Source organism: Vespula vulgaris, chromosome 20, assembly GCF_905475345.1.
Source record: "Vespula vulgaris chromosome 20, iyVesVulg1.1, whole genome shotgun sequence".
In the NCBI taxonomy this organism is placed as follows: Eukaryota; Metazoa; Arthropoda; class Insecta; order Hymenoptera; family Vespidae; genus Vespula; species Vespula vulgaris.
The window spans coordinates 2,920,285-2,939,802 of NC_066605.1; the positions used below are offsets into that span (position 1 = coordinate 2,920,285).

A 19,518-nucleotide genomic window follows, 5' to 3' on the forward strand; every position below is an offset into this window, starting at 1 on the left:
GCCATTACTTCGGCTTCATCCACGAAAATAAATTATAGGTTATAATTTATATGATTATCAGTTATTTCTTTCAAGTCTTTTGATATTGTTTTTTTAAACAAAATGAAAACAAAATTATTATTAATACAGTTCAAATGTTCTAACTCGAGGTTACATTTTATCTTATATAGTTCAATAACTTTCTTAACAAGCCGCCATTACTTCAGATTGATCCACGAAAATAAATTATAGGTTATAATTTATATGATTATCAGTTATTTCTTTCAAGTCTTTTGATATTGTTTTTTTAAACAAAATGAAAACAAAATTATTATTAATACAGTTCAAATGTTCTAACTCGAGGTTACATTTTATCTTATATAGTTCAATAACTTTCTTAACAAGCCGCCATTACTTCAGATTGATCCACGAAAATAAATTATAGGTTATAATTTACATGATTATCAGTTATTTCTTTCAAGTCTTTTGATATTGTTTTTTTAAACAAAATGAAAACAAAATTATTATTAATACAGTTCAGATATTCTAACTCGAGGTTACATTTTATCTTAAATAATTCAATAACTTTCTTAACAAGTCACCATTACTTTGCATTGATCCACGAAAAATCTATAAGTTATGTTTCTTTTAAGTCTTCTAATATTCTTTTTTAAATAAATGAAAACAAAATTACTACTAACACAGCTCAGATATTCTAAATCGAGATTACATTTTATCCTAAATATTTCAAAAACTTTCTTAACAAGTCACCATTACTTTGCATTGATCCACGAAAATAGAAATGTGTTGATCCATTGAAAAAAAAAAAAAAAGAAAAATTCTCATAAGACGCGTGAATTTTTCAGCTACCGAGAAGTCATGCGATCAATTTAAGAGAAATTCAACCGTTAAAGTGAATCATAGATAAATCGTTTTACGGTAGTCAGTTATGTACATTAGTTCTCTTTCCTTTACATTAACGTTTTCCTGAGAAACACAGGAAACTCAGGAAATTCAGGAAATCAGTGAGGCCGGGATTGCATCATTTAACCGTTTACACAATTAGTCAATTAGCCAGATAAATTCTAAATTCTCATGGAAAGCGTAAGTACTTGAGAACTACGTACTAAACGACGATACTCTCACGGATTTTCACTTCTAACGGAAAAAGAAACCTAAGGGACGATTAAACGAAATCGTTAAACGTCGTTGTTACATCCATCGAACCGAAGTAACGTTTGTGTTACAAAGATAATGGACATTCTGGCTGATGGCAATGTCTTGTTATTTCGTTTCGGCTCGACGAAGCCACCTGCGAAATAGTAATAGAATAGTTAAAAGCGACGATGAGAATGACGGTAACACATTGATTTATGTACATACATCCGTAATCGTTCTAAGTCACTTATCGTTCGTTTCATAGTTCTATGGAAAAAAATATTTTCATCAACGTCGAATTGTCAATCATGATTCCAAATTCAAAATTTCTTAATAACTCCAATCATGTCGTCGAACAAGATTTCTCTCTTTTAATATAAATTTTACTTTCGCATTACATATCCTGTGAAATAAAAATTTTCCGTTTTTAATCGATTCCTGTCGATCGTAAAAATAATAAATAAATAAATAGATAAATAAAAATAGAAGAAGAAGAAGAAGAAGAAGAAAAGAGGATTCAAAATTTGTTAACGACTCAAGTAACCTCCATTATCGTGAACAATACAACGATCGCGTTAAGATCTCTAATCAAAATTCTTATTAACATAAAAACTCGTTCAATCATCGTATAAAATCCTCGTTATACAGCAGGCACCTCGATAATGGCATTGCTAACAAATCTTTATGCTGGTAATACACGCAGGAAACACGGTTCGTTATATCGCTTATCTAGAAGAATCGACTATCTAATATATTTAATCGGCAGAAATCTTATGAGATTAACAACAAGGAGGTATGACTAGATAAATAGAAAATAAGTAATATCGTTAAGTAAGGTCGTTGATACCGAAAGTTAAGTTTTTATATATATATACACGCACACACACACACACACACATATATATATATCCTTTAATTTCTCATCGGTTAGAAAGGTGTGGTCATGAGGTATAATTAATTGGTTATAAGGTAAGAGCATACCGTATAATTCAACGATAACGTTTATGAACATAACATAGTATATACATAGACACATATACCTATGTAACTACGTAAATACATATGTATTTACTTAGATAGATAGGAAAGATCGTTGCGTCACGTTCCACCATGTACGTTTCACAATCCTACAGACGGGCTCGGAACTATCGCCTTTTCTTGGGTTTTATCCTTTTGAAGAATCTACAGGTGTATTAAATGAAAGAGAAAGAGAGAGAATGAGATATATAGAGAAGGAGAACTCTCTCGCGATGTCCCGAGGGATAAAAATCTTGGCGGCAGTCACAGCTCGTTTGCGCGGATATCTCACAAAGTGAATTTCGGTTACAGCTCGTTTGCGCGATCCGACAGCTAGGTCTTTTATTATTTCCCTTATATATATGCACGTTTGCATCTACGTATATGTATATATATGTATGTGTCTGTATATATATATGTATAAAACTAAGTAAGTAAGTTTACGTTTTACCTTTCTATGTATTTATACGCGTATACTATATATAAGTATACGTGTAAAAGGAAGTGACGTCGATTTGTTAGACGGTAAGTTTCTTCTCTATCTCGTCGTTTTGCTGAGTGCGGATCGAAATTGCAGGCTCGATGGCCGAATGATAACATTGTACGATCGCGATCCCCCAACAAGATCACACTGTATTTTATCGACGTCAGTTAGGGAGGCGTAACAATGTTGAATTGAATGTCCAGAATCGCTAGAACTACAAGACGCGTGCCGACTATTTTTACTCCTCGTTAGAAATACCGTACGTATGGCAATGACACGGCAGTGCCTCGTAAAACAGCCACTTTGCGATCTGGAAAAAAAGTAAAGTAGAGTAAAAAGAAAAAGAAAAGAAAAAATGAGAATACCTTTAATCCACGATAATAAAAGCGTACAACAGAGATCGAGACAAGTCGGGTTTTACGAAATACACGGATTTCTTCTTTCGTTTCCGTTTTCGTGCTCGATGAATTTCGTAATCTATACTTCTTCTTAGGGATTTAAGATATTAAAGGGATAGAATGTAAAAATGTTTGTAAAGATCGTAAAGAGAAAGTTAATTAGAGATAAACCGATTAATCCTCTTATAACCACGTCTTTTCTATTTCTTTTTTTTTTTTCTTTTCTTTTCTTGATTTTTTTTTTCTTTTCTTTTTTTTATGCATGTATCGTTTTCACGTGGGATATAAGAGATCGTGCTTATTCGGCGTGGAGATGAAATTGCCGAATGGAAAATAAAGAGAAGAAGCTGGTGGTGGAAGAATGAAACGATAGTAAAGTGGTAGAGGTAACGAATAAATCATAAAGCACGGCTCTTTCACGCTATGCTAATGACACCTCCTACATCCTGTATATATCCTTTAAGCGAGGCGCGAAAGTTCACTCTCTGTTATATGCCACGTGTATCTCTAGCTATGTATATATTCATCTTTTTCTTAGATATCATGGCAACACACCTTCTTGACGCAATTCTAGGAAATAAAAGATACTCTTAGTAGTTAGACTCTTAGTTCTGCACCTCGACATTCACGTATAGTATAGTCGGTACAAGTAAACACGGCAATGGAAATTAGTTTTTACTTGTTAGCTTGCTCGAGAATCAAAAGGATATATATATATATATGTTCGTGTCAGATCTATATGGTGAGAATTTAAATAGAAAAGTTTTAACAACGGCAAGTTTTGATTTCACGTTTCATGTTTCTGAATCTTCGTCGTTTCGTTTACGAGACGAAATTATCGTTTAAATTTGTGATCTTAAAAAGAGATATAGAACACTTGTGACGATACTCAACACTGCTATTGAATATTTTCTTTATTAATGTTTTTATTAAGCTTATTAATCTTTATTAATTTTATTGAATTTATTATTTATTCAGTTTATTAATTTTATTAATCTTATTCATCTTTTTATTATCATTTCTTGTACAAGAGGATTTATGCTAATTGAAATGACAATTTCTTTTTATATATATATTTATAATGATTTTTAAAATAAATTGTTGATTATTAATTAATTAATTAATTAATTAATTAATTAAGGATTGATTTAATTTTTCAAATTTCGAAATAAATAAATTTTAATAATAAACAGTAATTTTCTTATCGATCTTTTTAATGCTACATTTTCATCAAAATGTTTGATATGGCAGAATTTTATAATAATTTATAATAATGAGATAATAATTAGATATTCCTTTTAATCTGTAGTAATTTTCTTATTAATATCTTTAATATTAGATTTCTACCGAAACGGTTGATATAATTTATGTTAATATTTTTTTTTTTTTATAATGATTATACAATCTTTTTTATTTGTAGTAATTTTTTATTAATCTCTTTAATTTTTTAGGTTTTTTTCGAAATGGTTGATATGACATTTCTTTTATAATGCTCACTAATTTTTACTTTGTCGAAATCTATAAACGATCAATTTTATACTCTATTATATTTTATTGAAGTATATCAATAATTAATTATATTCTAAAATATTTTATTGAAACATATAACAATTAGTAAAGTATATAATGAGTTAATTGAAATATATAAATAATTCATTTTATTATTAATTCGTACTCTACAATCGAATTTATCTATCTATATAACACAAAATTATACAAATTTTTAATCTTCCTTTTTTTCTTCAATCAGTATAAAGTACAACTTCATAAACTCGACAAACATTAACTTTCCATATCTGCAAAAACTTATAATACAAACAGATTTACAAAAGAAAAATAAGAAATAAAAGAAATCAATTAAAACAAAACAAAAAAAGAAAAAAACAAGAAGAAGAAGAAGAAGAAGAAGAATACATAATACATACAGATAAAAACCCATATGAATAATTTATATTTACGAAAGAAAAGAAAGAAATAAAAAGATAAAAAAAAACAAAAAAGATCAATTAAGAAAGAAGAAAAAAAAAGAAACATACATAACACATACAAATAAAAACTTATATGAATAATTTAATACCTATGGAATGAACGTAATACCTGGTATTACGTTCGAAATTAAACGACCACTTACATTATAAACAGTTTAACATTCTTCTAATAGATCTTTGATTTATCGGAAAACGCGAATCATTAGAATTTCATAAGCATAAAGATTATCACAACGGCAACGTATGTACAATATACATGCGTGTTTACGTGTCACGTCTTACGATCGCGATGCATGCCAGGTAAACAGCAAAAGAGAGAAAGAAAAAAAGAAAGAAAGACAGAAATAGATATATATATATGTAAAAAAGAGAGACAGAGAGAGAGAGAGAGAGAGAGAGAGAGAGAGAGAGAGAGAGAAAGATAGACAGAGAAAAGATGGAGTCTCTTGATCAAAAGGCAAAGACACGCGCCATCGAGCACGCGCCGATAGATCTGACATCTTGACGCCCGTCGGCCGTCGTCGTCTAGTTGGAAATACACGTGACCGGAGACTTGAGACATCATCCTTACACTTCTACAATTCAACATCAGCTTAGAATCCTTCTTAACCCTCTCTCTCATCGCGGAAGACACGCGCCTGATGACTTCCACTTCTACCTCCATCTCCATCTCCATTTCCTCCTTCTCTCCACCTTCTCCCCCGCCTCTTCCTCTTCCTCTTCCTTTCTTTTTTTCTGTTTTCTTTCTTGTTTTTTTCTTTTTGGTATTTCTTTTCCTCCCACACAGTGAATTTCCCGGAATCGAGTTTGGAGAGATCGAATCGACGCCGGGGATCGAGACGACCCACCGCGAATAGCCACGAGAAATCGTGGATCTCTTGCTCGTATATGTGTACATTCGTATTTATGTGTTTATATATATATATATATGTACGTACGTATGTATGTATGAATATATCTACATCCAACCTCTTTCTTAACCGTCTACAATCTTGTTCTACGTATATACGTATATAAATATGTACGTGTATGTATGTGGTGTGTGTGTATAGTGTGTATGTGTGTGTGTGTGTGTATGTATGTACATATGTATACCTCCGACCTCTTCCTTAACCGTCTACGATCTTTACTGCGAATGAGATTGGCCCGACGAGTTAAGGGAATCTATGGAGACACTGGGGAATCTTATACCGGGACCTTGTTGATTTCAACGAGTACGAAACGCGATGCTTATGAGATATCACCAAGTTTATTGTTGATTATCTTCGTTGATCTTTCGATTGGATATCGAATATATAAGTAGGTGTAATATATTGAGTTAATGTATTAATGTTGATTATCTTTATTGATCTTTCGATTACATATCGGATATATAAGTATATATAATATATAATATATTGAATTAATGTAATGTATTAAGTATGTGTATATATATAAACATATATATATATATATATATATATATATATATATATATATAATATATAAACATTGTTTTTCTTTCTATTATATCATTTATTAAATTTGTTATTTATTATAATATAATAAATAATAATATATAACTATAATATATAACTATAAATTTCATTTCTGTCAATTAATTTTATTTATAAAAAAAAAAGCTTTCATATTGCTATTAAGAAGGATATGAGAATTATCGATAAATGATCGTCAAGTCCAATTAGTTCGATTAATCAAAGAAAAAAAAAAGTTCTATTAATTGGTACAATTTTTACAACGTAAAGCACATTCCTGTAATTGCATCTAAGTCGTTAATTTATTAAATTCGTTTTCGTTTATTGATTTTATTTGAGAAAAAGTTTTCTTCGCGATAATAATAAACGAGAATGCGAAAATGTTGCAAAAAAATTGCTAATTCATGCCACGTTAGATAAATTACAATTATAATAAATTACGTCTGGATTATACGTCAGGATTATATTTAAATAATTCGTTAAATTTTACTTGAATAATTTCATCGATAAAAAAATTATTACTATCCAATAAATCAGTAACATGAATGATTAAAACTTTTAAAATTAAATAATCAAACTTTTATTAGATTAATATTTTTTAAATAATATATTTTCAGTATGCTTTTTAATATTTTTGGAACTTTAATCAGTATTTTAAATAAGTGATTAGTATTTATAATAAACCCAGTTAATTATTATACTAACACTTAATTATTTATACTGATCATTTATATTATATACTAATTAATATAATCTAATATTTTGATCAGTATTTATAATTTTATTATAATAAAATTAAAAGATATTTATATATATACTGACGAATTTATTTTACAAAATACTTAACATTAATTAATAAAAATAAACGAAAATGAACTCGTAAAAAATTCTTGTCTCATAACAAACATACTAAAAACAATTAAAAAAAAAAAATAGAATTGAAGAATTTTTAACAACAAAAAGTACGTTCCATAGTTCGATCCAAATTACTAATTTATTAAATTCATCTAAATTAAGATATTATTCACGAAAGAAAAAGAAAATCTTATCCGAAGTAGTATTAACAGAAATATGAAAGCTCACAAATAATTATTAAGTCGTGATATTTTATAAAAAATTACGATATTCTAAAATAATTTTTCTAACAAAGGGAGTTTACAAGATTCAAAAGATTTCGTCAGGGTTGCGTCTAATTCGTTCAGTTTAATTATTAATTAATCTTATTCACGAAAAGGGAATACGAGAAGTTGAAAAAAAAATCATTAAATTATATCAAACCAGATAAAACTGCGATAAGTTAAATTTAGAGTTATTTTTGTGACAGATTTATTCGTTCAATTCATTTTTATTAAGAAGTTATATATACATCCAAAAAGTTAAAAAAAAGAGATCTTAATTTTTTAAAATAAATATCTTTATTGGAAAAATTATTAAGAAGATAAAGGATCGTTTTAACTTTCTTGTTAAAAAATATCTCTCAAAGTATAGACTAATCAAAAAATATTTAATATGACCTTTTATTAAAATAAAGTATATTAGTTATAAAAAAAAAGGAATCAAAAATCGTCTTTTTTTTGGATCGTCCAGGTGTACGTAACAATGTGTTGAACAATTTTATCCACAAAGAAAAAAATTCTCTATTAAAATCCATTATTAACACAGGAATATTAAAACTCCAAAAACGATTATTAAATTCATATGATTCGTTAGAAGAAAGTTAAACAAGAATTCGATTTTTTTTAAATATTTTTGTTAAGAAGTTTAAAGAGAACTTTTTTGTTAGAAAATATTTATCACAGTACACATTGCCACAAATATTTCATACTTATTTAATATTTATTTTATTTTAATAAGATTTCTTATTAAAACAAAATAAATTGTATTCAAACAAGAATCACAAAAATTGCATTTATTTGAAACGTTCAAGTGTACATGTAATACTTTGAATTCATCCAGAAAAAAAAAAAGAACAAAGAGAACAAAGTCGGCATTAAAATTCCCTAATAAACGTACGAATATTAAAACTTCAAAAACTATCGTTAAACCTATATGACAAGTTAGAAAAATTTGCCCCAAGAAATTAAAAAAGAAAATTCAATTTTTAAAAATACTTTTGTGAAGAGAAGATGAAAGAACAATTTCATCCATGAAAAAAAAAAGAAAAGGCGGAACAAAGTCTGTATTAAAATTTGCTAATAAATGCACCAATATTAAAACTTCAAAAACTATCATTAAACTTATATGACAAGTTAGAAAAAAACAGTCCCAAGGAGTTAAAAAAACAAAAATTCGATTTTTAAAAATACTTTCGTAAAGAGAAGATTAAAAGACAATTTCAGCATGAACGAATCACCTAGAACAATTTCATCCACGAAAAAAAAAAGAAAAGGAAGAACAAAGTCTGTATTAAAATTTGCTAATAAACGCACCAATATTAAAACTTCAAAAACTATCATTAAACTTATATGACAAGTTAGAAAAAAACAGTCCCAAGGAGTTAAAAAAACAAAAATTCGATTTTTAAAAATACTTTCGTAAAGAGAAGATTAAAAGACAATTTCAGCATGAACGAATCACCTAGAACAATTTCATCCACGAAAAAAAAAAGAAAAGGAAGAACAAAGTCTGTATTAAAATTTGCTAATAAACGCACCAATATTAAAACTTCAAAAACTATCATTAAACTTATATGACAAGTTAGAAAAAAACAGTCCCAAGGAATTAAAAAAACAAAAATTCGATTTTTAAAAATACTTTCGTAAAGAGAAGATTAAAAGACAATTTCAGCATGAACGAATCACCTAGAACAATTTCATCCACGAAAAAAAAAAGAAAAGGAAGAACAAAGTCTGTATTAAAATTTGCTAATAAACGCACCAATATTAAAACTTCAAAAACGATCATTAAACTTATATGGCATGTTAGAAGAACCTGCGATCGGTTGGAAAAATTTTGGCCGACGAAGTGTACGTTCATGGGTTTGCGTCTTGCATACCAACCGGCAAGAAGGTCCCACGGGATTCAAGGAAAGAGAAGAAGGTCTTCTTGCTTGAGAAAAAGAGAAGGAAAGAGAAAGAGAACAAGAGAGAGAGCAAGAGAGAAAGCAAGAGAGAAGGTTCGCCAAGGAGGACGGTGGACGACGGCCACTAAATATTGTGTTCGCGCAGAGAATACAGCTCTCGGGACACGTGTAAGCGGGGCGGCGGGATTCCGTATGAGCAGATCGGCCCGCCGATTATACGCTAATTCAACGCAAATTCCTTCCCGGAGATATCTGTATCGCTCGCATACATCAGAGCCCGCGGTAGCTGCTGGTTTGCTGCTGGCTGCTGGCTTGGCTGCTGTTAGCTAGCTGCTGGCTGCTAGCTGCTGTTACTGTTGCTGGCCGTTGCTCCTCCGACCGGCTTAATCAGTACCCACGAAGAGACAACTATATAGCCGCGACTACATAGTTTCGTGTGCGTACGCCTAACACAGGTTGTCTTACGAGAGGTGCGGAATCCGAACGAAAATAAGAGTCTTCTTGAGGGTCTCTGTATTCGAACGAACAGTAACTGTGCGGAATAATCGGAAGCTAAAAACACACTGTTATCTTCTATAAGACTGTATTAGTTTCTCATCCTCCTTCTTAGTAAACGATAGATATATATTATTCTCTGTTTACATTATTCTACCGAGTTTTAGTTCGATCGTTTAGATTCCATTAAACTATTCAATGCTCGTGTTTATTATTGATCGAATCGAAGAGAAAGGAGCTAATTGAAATCTCTCGAGCTATTCATGAAATATTTGAAATGGATATTTTCAAGCTAGGGGAATTACGAGCTTGAATTCCATGCGTTACCGTTCGAATGGAATTCGAATATCTCGCTAGAGGGAACTTTGAAAGATTTTTCATAGATTTTCTCACGTACCACTCTCTCTTTCTCTTTCGCGCGCGTGCTCGGGCCGTCGGTTTTATTCTCTTTATTTATTTATTTTTTTTTGTCTTCTTTATCCAAGAATAGAGGAAGAAGAAAAAGGAAATAATAAGAATTAGGAGAATGCTACCGTGTAGCCAAGAAAAGATATCCTTCGCACACGCGGAGTCCACCGAAGAGGATCTTCGGGTCCAGAACGCAGGAGCGAAGATATATCACGTTGTCGGCCGACATACCATTCTTTTGCGGTAGAACCGTGCCGACACTACGCACAGGATTCACAAATTAAGGAGCGCCAAAGTCCGCGGCATGCCGTAGGTATGGCGCTATCGCGCTTCATAAAACTTCGTTAGCAGGCTGCAAGTAGACGGCAGCTCTCGAGCGTACGACCCCTACGTACCTAGCTATATATATATATATATATATATATATATATATATATATATGCATATCTATATATATATATATTTATATATATACAATACATATACATAGCTGTATATATTTACGTATGTATACTTACATACGTGCTCGACGTAAACGTTGACGATGCTCCGGTACGTTGCCAGGACCAACAGGGAGGAAAAAAATAGAAAGAAAGAAAGAAAAAAAAGAAATTCATTTCATGTAACCCTCCATGAGATCCTCGCGTCTTTCGAAGTAACTTCGCATTAATCCGATTACCCTCGACGTCCCTGTTCTCGTCGTCCATGAATTTTTTCCTATTTCTTAGTCTGCGTTTCCGGTGTTGTATGTTTCACCATCATACTGCTCACTGAGAGAAAGAGAAAGATAGAATGAGTGAGGAAGGGTGAAAGAGAGAGAGAGAGAGAGAGAAATAGTCGTTTGGACGTTGCTGAGACCACCGTCTTTCTTAATCGGCTGTAATTAGTGTACTCGCAACGACGACACGGTTGTGTACTCGTTAAGACTCGCGGGTGAGGCTTTGATGCATTCGAGTTGTTACCTTGAGATTGTACTATGCGTCGTTTGATTTCTTTCTCTCTTCCTCTCTTTCTCTCTTTCTCTGTTTCAACTCTGTTTCTCTGTTGTTCTATTTTTTTACATCTGATCTATCTTTCATTTTCGATATAGTATCGTTCTCGTCGAATTCGTCGAAGTATATGTAATAGAGATATTTTAATGGAGAAAAGTTCGAACAGATTAGAATGAATTTAAAAATGTATTTATTAATTAATTATGTATATATTGATTATTAATACAATGAGACAATTGATTGGCAAATAAAGTGAAATAGAAAATAATTAAGAGTGTAGTAATTAATTGATACAATGATACAATTAATTAATAAACGCAACGAAATTGTTTTAATTTGGATTGTAGTTAGTTATCAATATAATGAAACGATTAATTAATAAATAACACAAAAATTAAATTGATTTAAACGTAATTGATTGATTCATGCAAGTGAAATAATTAATTCATAAATAAAACAAAGTTGATTTAATTTGAAATGTATCAACTAATTGTTTATTAATAAACCATTAATTAACTTAATAATTAGTGTCATGAAAATAAAGAAAAAGAAAAAAATTATGGTGCATTGTTCCGTATCTCTTCAAATTTTCGAAATGGAAATAAATTTATTTCCTTCTTTTTCATTAATTCACAATATTTTGTCCTAGTTTAACATTAAATCTAAAATGTTGATAGTTTGAATGAAATAAAATGAAAATAGTTTACAATTATTTAATATTCTTACTATCCAATAATACAAAATTAACGTTAATGAAATTTCATGGGTTAATATGACACATCCTATTCTATAATCTCAATCTTAAAATCATATTAACTGCAATCGAAAAAACAACGTCCATTATATATATATATATATATATATATATATATATATATATATATATATACAAAATATTAATAGAATTATAATAATTTTAAAGGAAGCAATAATTTTAAAAGAAATAACTTTAACTCAAATTTTTATTGATATCGATACACACACACACACTCACTCACTTACTCACTGACACACTCACATAAATATTCGAATATATTAACGTCAAATCAATTCTAACCAGTTGTAATCTCGTACTTCGGAAAGGGAAATATCCCGTTCGTCGAAGTCGATATAATATTAGTCGGCCACGTGGCTCTAATATCTCGTATCGCTACATCTACCATATATTCTACCAATCCTCCATTGCTCGTTAATTTACAGTAGAGATATACATACGTATATATATACATATATATATATATATACATAAACCGTTAACGATGAATAGAGGGCTAAAATCGTACATAGAAAGCAACGACGATTCGATGAGTACGACGATGAGTGCGGAAGCATGATTGAGAGTATGATAATGGCGATGATATTACTTAATAAATAAAACAAAAATGAAATTGATTTAAAATGTATTGATTGATTCATACGAATGAAATAATTCATTAATAAACAAAACAAAGTAGATTCAATTTGAAATATATCAACTAATCGTTTACTAATAAACCATTAATTAACATAATAGTCAGTGTCATGAAAATAAAGAAAAAAAAGAAAGAAATTACGATGCATTGTTCCATGATGTATCTCTTGAAATTTTCGAAATGAAAAGAGGAAGAAGAGAGACAGAGAGAGAGAGAAAGAGAAAGAGAGAATTGAGAAGGGGATTAAGCTCACAAACACGAATTATACTGGACGATATACTGGTGAAAACGTGCAAACACGTATATACGTACGTGAGAGTGAGTATGTAAGTGAGGTAGAAAAAAAAAGAAAAAGAGAGAAAGAAAGAAAGAGAGAGAAAGAGCTCGCGCGCGAGATTCTCGTCATTAGGTACGTAGCCTCGTTAGGATGAGTTTTTCCAGCGCTAATGAGCTTGCCTGCAGGTTGTCTCCATCGTTGCAGAGGGTCCACAACGTATAGTATTCGCGAGCATGCGCAGTCTGCACACGTTACCGCCGTCGGACCCTCGTCCATACGCTTGCTTTCTATGACGCCCCCGCATGAATCTGAAGAGAAAAAGAGAGAAAGAGAGAAATAGAAAAAGAGAGAAAGAGAGAGAGAGAGACAGGACACTCGTTTTAATCTAGCCTTGGACGTTGCTGCTCGCGTTCTCCCTCGTCGTCCGCGTTGGCGACGTTAGCGCGAGCGGTTTGCCGACTTTGCGAAAATTAAAACGCATGTCTCCGTGGATTCAACCACGACGCATGGTTATCCTCTTTCTCTCGTCTTTCCGTATTACGCGTTACGTTTCTTCGTTACCTTCATTCCAACCGTGATATCATTTTCACGTCACGATGTAACGTGGACCTCTTTCTCGTCGTACTCTTTTTCCATCCCTATCCAACCCTTTCAACCCCTCATCTCCTCCTCCTCCTCCTCCTACTCTTCCTCCTACTCTTCCTCCTCCTTCGTGTAAGCGAGAGGAGAAATATATATCTTGATTAACATTTCTTTTTCTTTTTATTTTTATTTTTATTTTTTTCTTTTTTTTGGGGGGTTTTCTTTTTTTTCTTCTTCTTTTTTCTCTTTTTCTTTCCGTTTGTTTGCTTTTACTCTCTTTCTTTCTTTCTTTCTTTCTTTTTTCTTCTTTCTTTGGCTTTCTCTACTACTTTTGTTGCTTTTATTTAGATGGTAATGTTATATTTTATTCGAGACTTTTTCGAGTCCTATGCTGTTCTCACCCCATCCTTCACGAATCTGTTCCAACGTGTGACGTAGATTCTATTGGATATATTTTTTCAAATGTATATAAAAGTGTATTTTAAAAGGAAAGAAAACGCGAAAGAAATCGATCTTTGAAATAATTTTATTCGCGTTGTAATATGGAAATAATGAGCAAGAGAATTGATCGTTGCAATAAGAAAAAAATAATTTTATTCATATATATATATATATATCTTCTTAATCTTTGTCCGGAATCGTGCCAAGAATTTACGTACCAATACACGTCTTTCCAACTAGAGATATCTCTCAATGGAGTCACTCGAATTAAGAGAGTAATTTGAGCACGGCCAAATTCAACTTCTGGCTCGTTCGAGGATCCACTCGAGTTATTTTCATTTTATTATATTCATTTTATTATATTTTATTATCACTTTTCTTTTTTCTTCTTTCCTCTATACCTTTCTAATCCTTTCTCTCTTTCTCCTTCTCTACTTCCTTTTCCTTCTTTTTTTCATTAAAAAAAAATTTTTAAATATATATATATATATATCTTAATCTTCTTTCGGAATCATGCCAAGAATTTACATACCTATACGTCTTTTCAACTGGAGAGATCTTTCAATGGAAGTCACTCGAATTAAGAGAGTAATTTGAGCACGGCCAAATACGACTTCTGGCTTGTTCGAGAATCCACGGTTATTTTTTCTTTTTTATTCTTTTTTTTCTATTCTTTTTCTTTTTCTTCTTTCTCCTCTTCCACTATACCTTTTCAACCACCTCTCTCTCTCTCTCTCTTTTTAGTTCCACCCCACCATCCCACCCTTCCACTTCGCTCGTTCCTTCCTCCTTTACCCCCTTCCCTCCTCCCCCTATCCTAACCCAACTCCTTCTCATTCCTCTGTCTTATTTAACACTGTAATCGACTACTCTCAAAGTGTATCTTCCTTCTCTCGGAGTGCCGTACGACGTCGCCATTCATCCCGGTCCGTCGGGATGCTAGACGTGGTTAATTCGCAAATATTTCAACGTGTCTCATGTCCCTTTCTGAAAATACGCTACAGCTGCTCGCGTCTTGTCTACACGCTGGGCCACCGACGCTCGACTTTCGAGTTCTCGAAGTTTCTTCTTAAAAAAAAAAAAATAAAAAAAAATTCATTCCTGAATACACATTCACCACCTACTTCTACCAACAACACCGTTCACCATCATCGTCGTCATCGTCACCACCATCACCGTCACCATCACCAACCACCACCATCGCTACCATCATCATCGCCATCTTCTTTAACCTCCTCAACCCTCTCAAACCTTCTTCTTCTATCTCTCCTCTATCTCTCCTCTTCGTTTTGAATAATCATCGTTCTCTCCCAAGCTCGCATTTATCTCTAGCTTGGACCTACCATGATTCTAATCCTTTTCCCTCATTATCTTTGTTGCAGACGGCTTTGCATTGGGCCGCGAAACACGGCGACGAGAACATCGTCAAAATGATTGCTGGCACGTACAGGGACTACATCAAGGACGTGAACGTAACCACGGTAAATATCTATGAATACATTTGATTAAATGTATATTCTGTAATATGAAATTATGTATATTAAATTGTGTATATGTGTTTCTCTGTGGATATATGTTTATAATGATAATAATTATTTTGGATATTGAATATTTTATACGAGAAAAAAAGAAATATTTTTATTTTTTTGTTCTCGGTTGGATTCATCATTCGTTCTCTTATCGCAGAATGGGGTAAGTTGTTTTTAAGAATGTTTAATATTATTAATATATTAATTGAAATCATATATATATATATATATATATATATATATATATATATATATATACATGTATATACTATTTGATCAGTGTATATATGTGTATCTATTGATATCTCGTGTGTCTATATTCAATTAAGATCGACAAATGTGTGAAATAAAAGAAAAGGTAAAATCAAGATAATAATTTAAATGATCTTTACTCAAATATTTGATCAAGGTAATTGACTGATAATTTTTATGAATGTGTTTCTTTTCTTTCCCTATTTTTTTTTTTGTTCTTTTGTTTGATAAGTAAAGAGTGTTTAGATAAAACATATGTATCAATCAAGACCAATTATAATTCAATAATAATACAGAAATAATTAGAACATTTTGAATTATTATGTTAAATGAATCAATTTTCTAATCTATGTAAATATTAGATAGTTATATAGAAATTTACGATATTAGAGAAATAATTCCCACGAAATGACGAACGTGTAATACACAAATGTATATTTGTGAAAATGATTATGATTCATAATTCACAAAGTATTAATACTGTTATGATTAAAAAAAAAGAAAAGAAATACAAAAAGAAAAACAAACAGAACAAAACGAAAAAAAGGAATATAAACCAAAATTTCATTTATAATTAATCTTCCGTTTATAACTAATTTACAATCGATAACGCGAATTTTCAATTCGAATTTTGAAAATACATATCTGTGTAATTTTATATTGTCACATTCCCTAAAGTGAAATCAACGAATGAAAAATGAACATAAACATTATTAACATAAAAATCAACACGACTATTAACGTTAGCACTGTGTAAATATATCGTCTAATATATCTATCTATAATTACGAGATAGACATTTAGCACGTAATATTGAACCAAAAGACAGAGAGAAAGGAACAGAAAGAAATAAAAAAAAAAGAAAAAGAAAAAGAGAGACAGAGGAAAGAGAAAGACAAAAACCAAAAAAAAAACGAAAACAAAAATAAGGAAGAATACAAAAGGAAAAATACAGAAAACGGAGAAAAAAGAAGAAAAAAAAGAAATAGAGAGTTCGTCGACGTTACTATAAAGAACGAAAGAAACAAAGAAAGAAAGAAAGAAAGAAAGAAAGAAGGAAGAAATGAAGGAAAGAAGGAAGGAAGGAAAGAAAGAAGGAAAGAAAGAAAGAAAGAAAGAAAGAAAGAAAGAAAGAAGGAAGGAAGGAAAGAGTGGTAAGGGCAAGCGAAGCGCACAGAGAAGTCCGCAGATAGGATCGGATGTGTGTGGTCCACCGCTTTGCTCTTTATAAGACTTATGTAAGCCAGGATACGCGAGGGCCGAGAAAGAGAAAGAGAAAGAGAAAGAGAAGTACGGTGATCGTGGGTGTAAGAGAGAGCAAGAGAGAGAGAGAGAAAGAAAGAGAGAAAGAGAAAGAGAACGGTCCATGCTCGTTAGCGGCTCGCGACAAACACCGTAGGGCTGCTGCCGCCGCCATAGGTACATAGGTAGGTGGATACCTACGAGCCTTTGGTAAGGACAACGAACGAGTAGAGAAAGTTAAACGGGTGAATTACCTAAAATGGATTTTCTCCTTTGTTGATCGTATACACACACACACACAGAAAGTAAGAAAGAAAAAAGAATGAAGAAGAAAGAAAGAAAAGAATTCATCATTGATTGAAAAATTAAAAGATTCGATCTCGCGCGATAAAACAATGTCAATCCATTTTGGTCTTTTTCGTTTTCATTCTCCATCCATTTTTCTCATTGCTTTTTTTATTTTTATTTGGTTTTTCTTTACTTTCTTTATTTTCTTCCTTTTCTTATCTTTCTTTCTTTATTCTTTTTATCATCACGATCGTTCTTTCTGTACAAAAAAAAAAAAAATCGAAAGAGGAAGAAAAAAGAAAAAGGAAAGACTAAAAATCTTCTTCGAGATCTCAAGATTATCGTATATAAATAGTTATCTAGATCGTGAAGAGAGAACTCGTAGATCGCACTCGTCCAATCGAATGCAAAACGATCTCTCGAAGGAATGGTAAAGCCATTTGTTTTGCACGCGCAAGTTAAACGACCGTGCCGACACCCGCACAGAGCACCTTCTTCTGTCCTCTCTTCTTCTTCTTCTTCTTCTTCTTCTTCTTCTTCTTCTTCTTCTTCTTCTTCTTCTTCTTCTTCTTCTTCTTCTTTTTCTTCTTCCTTCTTCTTCTTTCTTCTTCTTCCTTTTTCGTTTTTCATCGTTTCTCTTCTTTCTTCATCTTCATTTTTGTTCCTCCTTCATTTTCGTTCTTCGTTTTTCATCGTTTTTCTTCTTTCTTCATCTTCATTTTTCATTTTTCATCATTTTTGTTCTTCCTTCATCTTCGTTCTTCGTTTTTCATCGTTTTTCTTCTTTCTTCATCTTCATTTTTCGTTTTTCATCGTTTTTCTTCTTTCTTCATCTTCCTTTTTCATTTTTCATCGTTTTTGTTCTTCCTTCATCTTCGTTCTTCGTCTTTCATCGTTTTTCTTCTTTCTTCATCTTCATTTTTCGTTTTTCATCGTTTTTGTTCTTCCTTCTTCTTCGTCCTTCTCCTTCGTTCTTCCTCTTCTTCTTTCTTCCTTTTTCTTTCTTCTTCTTCTTCTTCGTCCTTCTCCTTCGTTCTTCCTCTTCTTCTTTCTTCCTTTTTCTTCCTCCTTCTTCTTCTTCGTTCTTTGTTTTTCATCGTTTTTCTTCTTCCTTCTTCTTCATCCTCCCCTTCGTTTCGCATCTTTGGACTCTCGGTCAAGGCGCACGTTCGCCTCTCATGTAAATCGGCTAATTCCATCGGCGTACATTAATTATCTCGTTACGTATACAAGCGCACGTATGCGACCGTGTGTACGATTTTACTCGGAGTTTCGAGTTGGATCGAACGAAGAGAGACAGAGACAGAGAGAGAGAGAGAGAGAGAGAGAGAGAGAGAGAGAGGAAAAGGAGAGAGAAAAAGAGAGAGAGAGAGGGAGAGAGAGAGAGAGAGGCCGCATTCTCAGTGCCCAATTATCCGAGGGAAGGAGAAATCTTTTTTACCAGGGCTGCATTAACTCCCTTATTTTTCTCTCTCTCTCTCTCCCTCTCTCCCTGTATCTATCTATCTATCTATCTATCTATCTATCTATCTATCTATCTATCTATCTATCTATCTATCTCTATCTCTGTCTACTTATCTATCTATCTACCTATCTATTTATCTGTCTATCTATCTCTTTAATTCACTCTTACTTACTTCGTTTTTTCTGTTCGTTTTTTTTTCTTTTTTCTTTTTTTTTCTTTAGTTTTTCTCTTTATTTCCTTTTTCTTCATTCTCGTTTCACGATGCAAAATAATGCTAATAGAACTTGCAAAATAGTACGGCCAATTTGTTAGAATGTTATCGTACCTCGCTTACGTCACTACGAAACGAGTTTCGTATATGAGAGAAAGAGTTTTTGATATCTTTCAACTTATACTATTTATATATATTATTTATATATATATTGTAATTTATAATATATATAATGGTTAATACATATTTATGTGTGTTTGTGTGTATGTATAAGTTAAGGGATACCAAAAAAATATATAATTAATATATAAATTGAAGAATATAATATATATATAATATGTATTAGATATCCAGAATATCTTTTATATATCTATAATATCTTTCATATCCTAATATCTAATGT

At 31.6% G+C, this 19,518-nt stretch overlaps 1 protein-coding gene and 1 long non-coding RNA gene across 4 annotated transcripts in view; one reads left to right on the plus strand and one right to left on the minus strand.

Moving 5' to 3' along the window:
* The window catches only part of LOC127071084 (uncharacterized), a 46,756-nt gene that overhangs the window by 12,486 nt on the left and 14,752 nt on the right, over positions 1–19,518 (plus strand). For all 3 annotated transcript variants that reach the window (XM_051009965.1, XM_051009964.1, XM_051009963.1), the window contains exons 2-3: positions 15,511–15,608; positions 15,784–15,820. In XM_051009965.1, coding sequence (XP_050865922.1) covers positions 15,559–15,608; positions 15,784–15,820 — 87 coding nt within the window. In that variant the 5' untranslated portion in view covers positions 15,511–15,558. The remainder of the gene's footprint in view (positions 1–15,510; positions 15,609–15,783; positions 15,821–19,518) is intronic.
* On the minus strand, positions 1,153–2,736 carry LOC127071092 (uncharacterized). Its single transcript, XR_007784826.1, has 3 exons — positions 2,606–2,736; positions 1,363–1,540; positions 1,153–1,291 (listed from the first exon to the last, which is right to left on the minus strand). It is a non-coding gene; the product is annotated as an uncharacterized LOC127071092 (long non-coding RNA).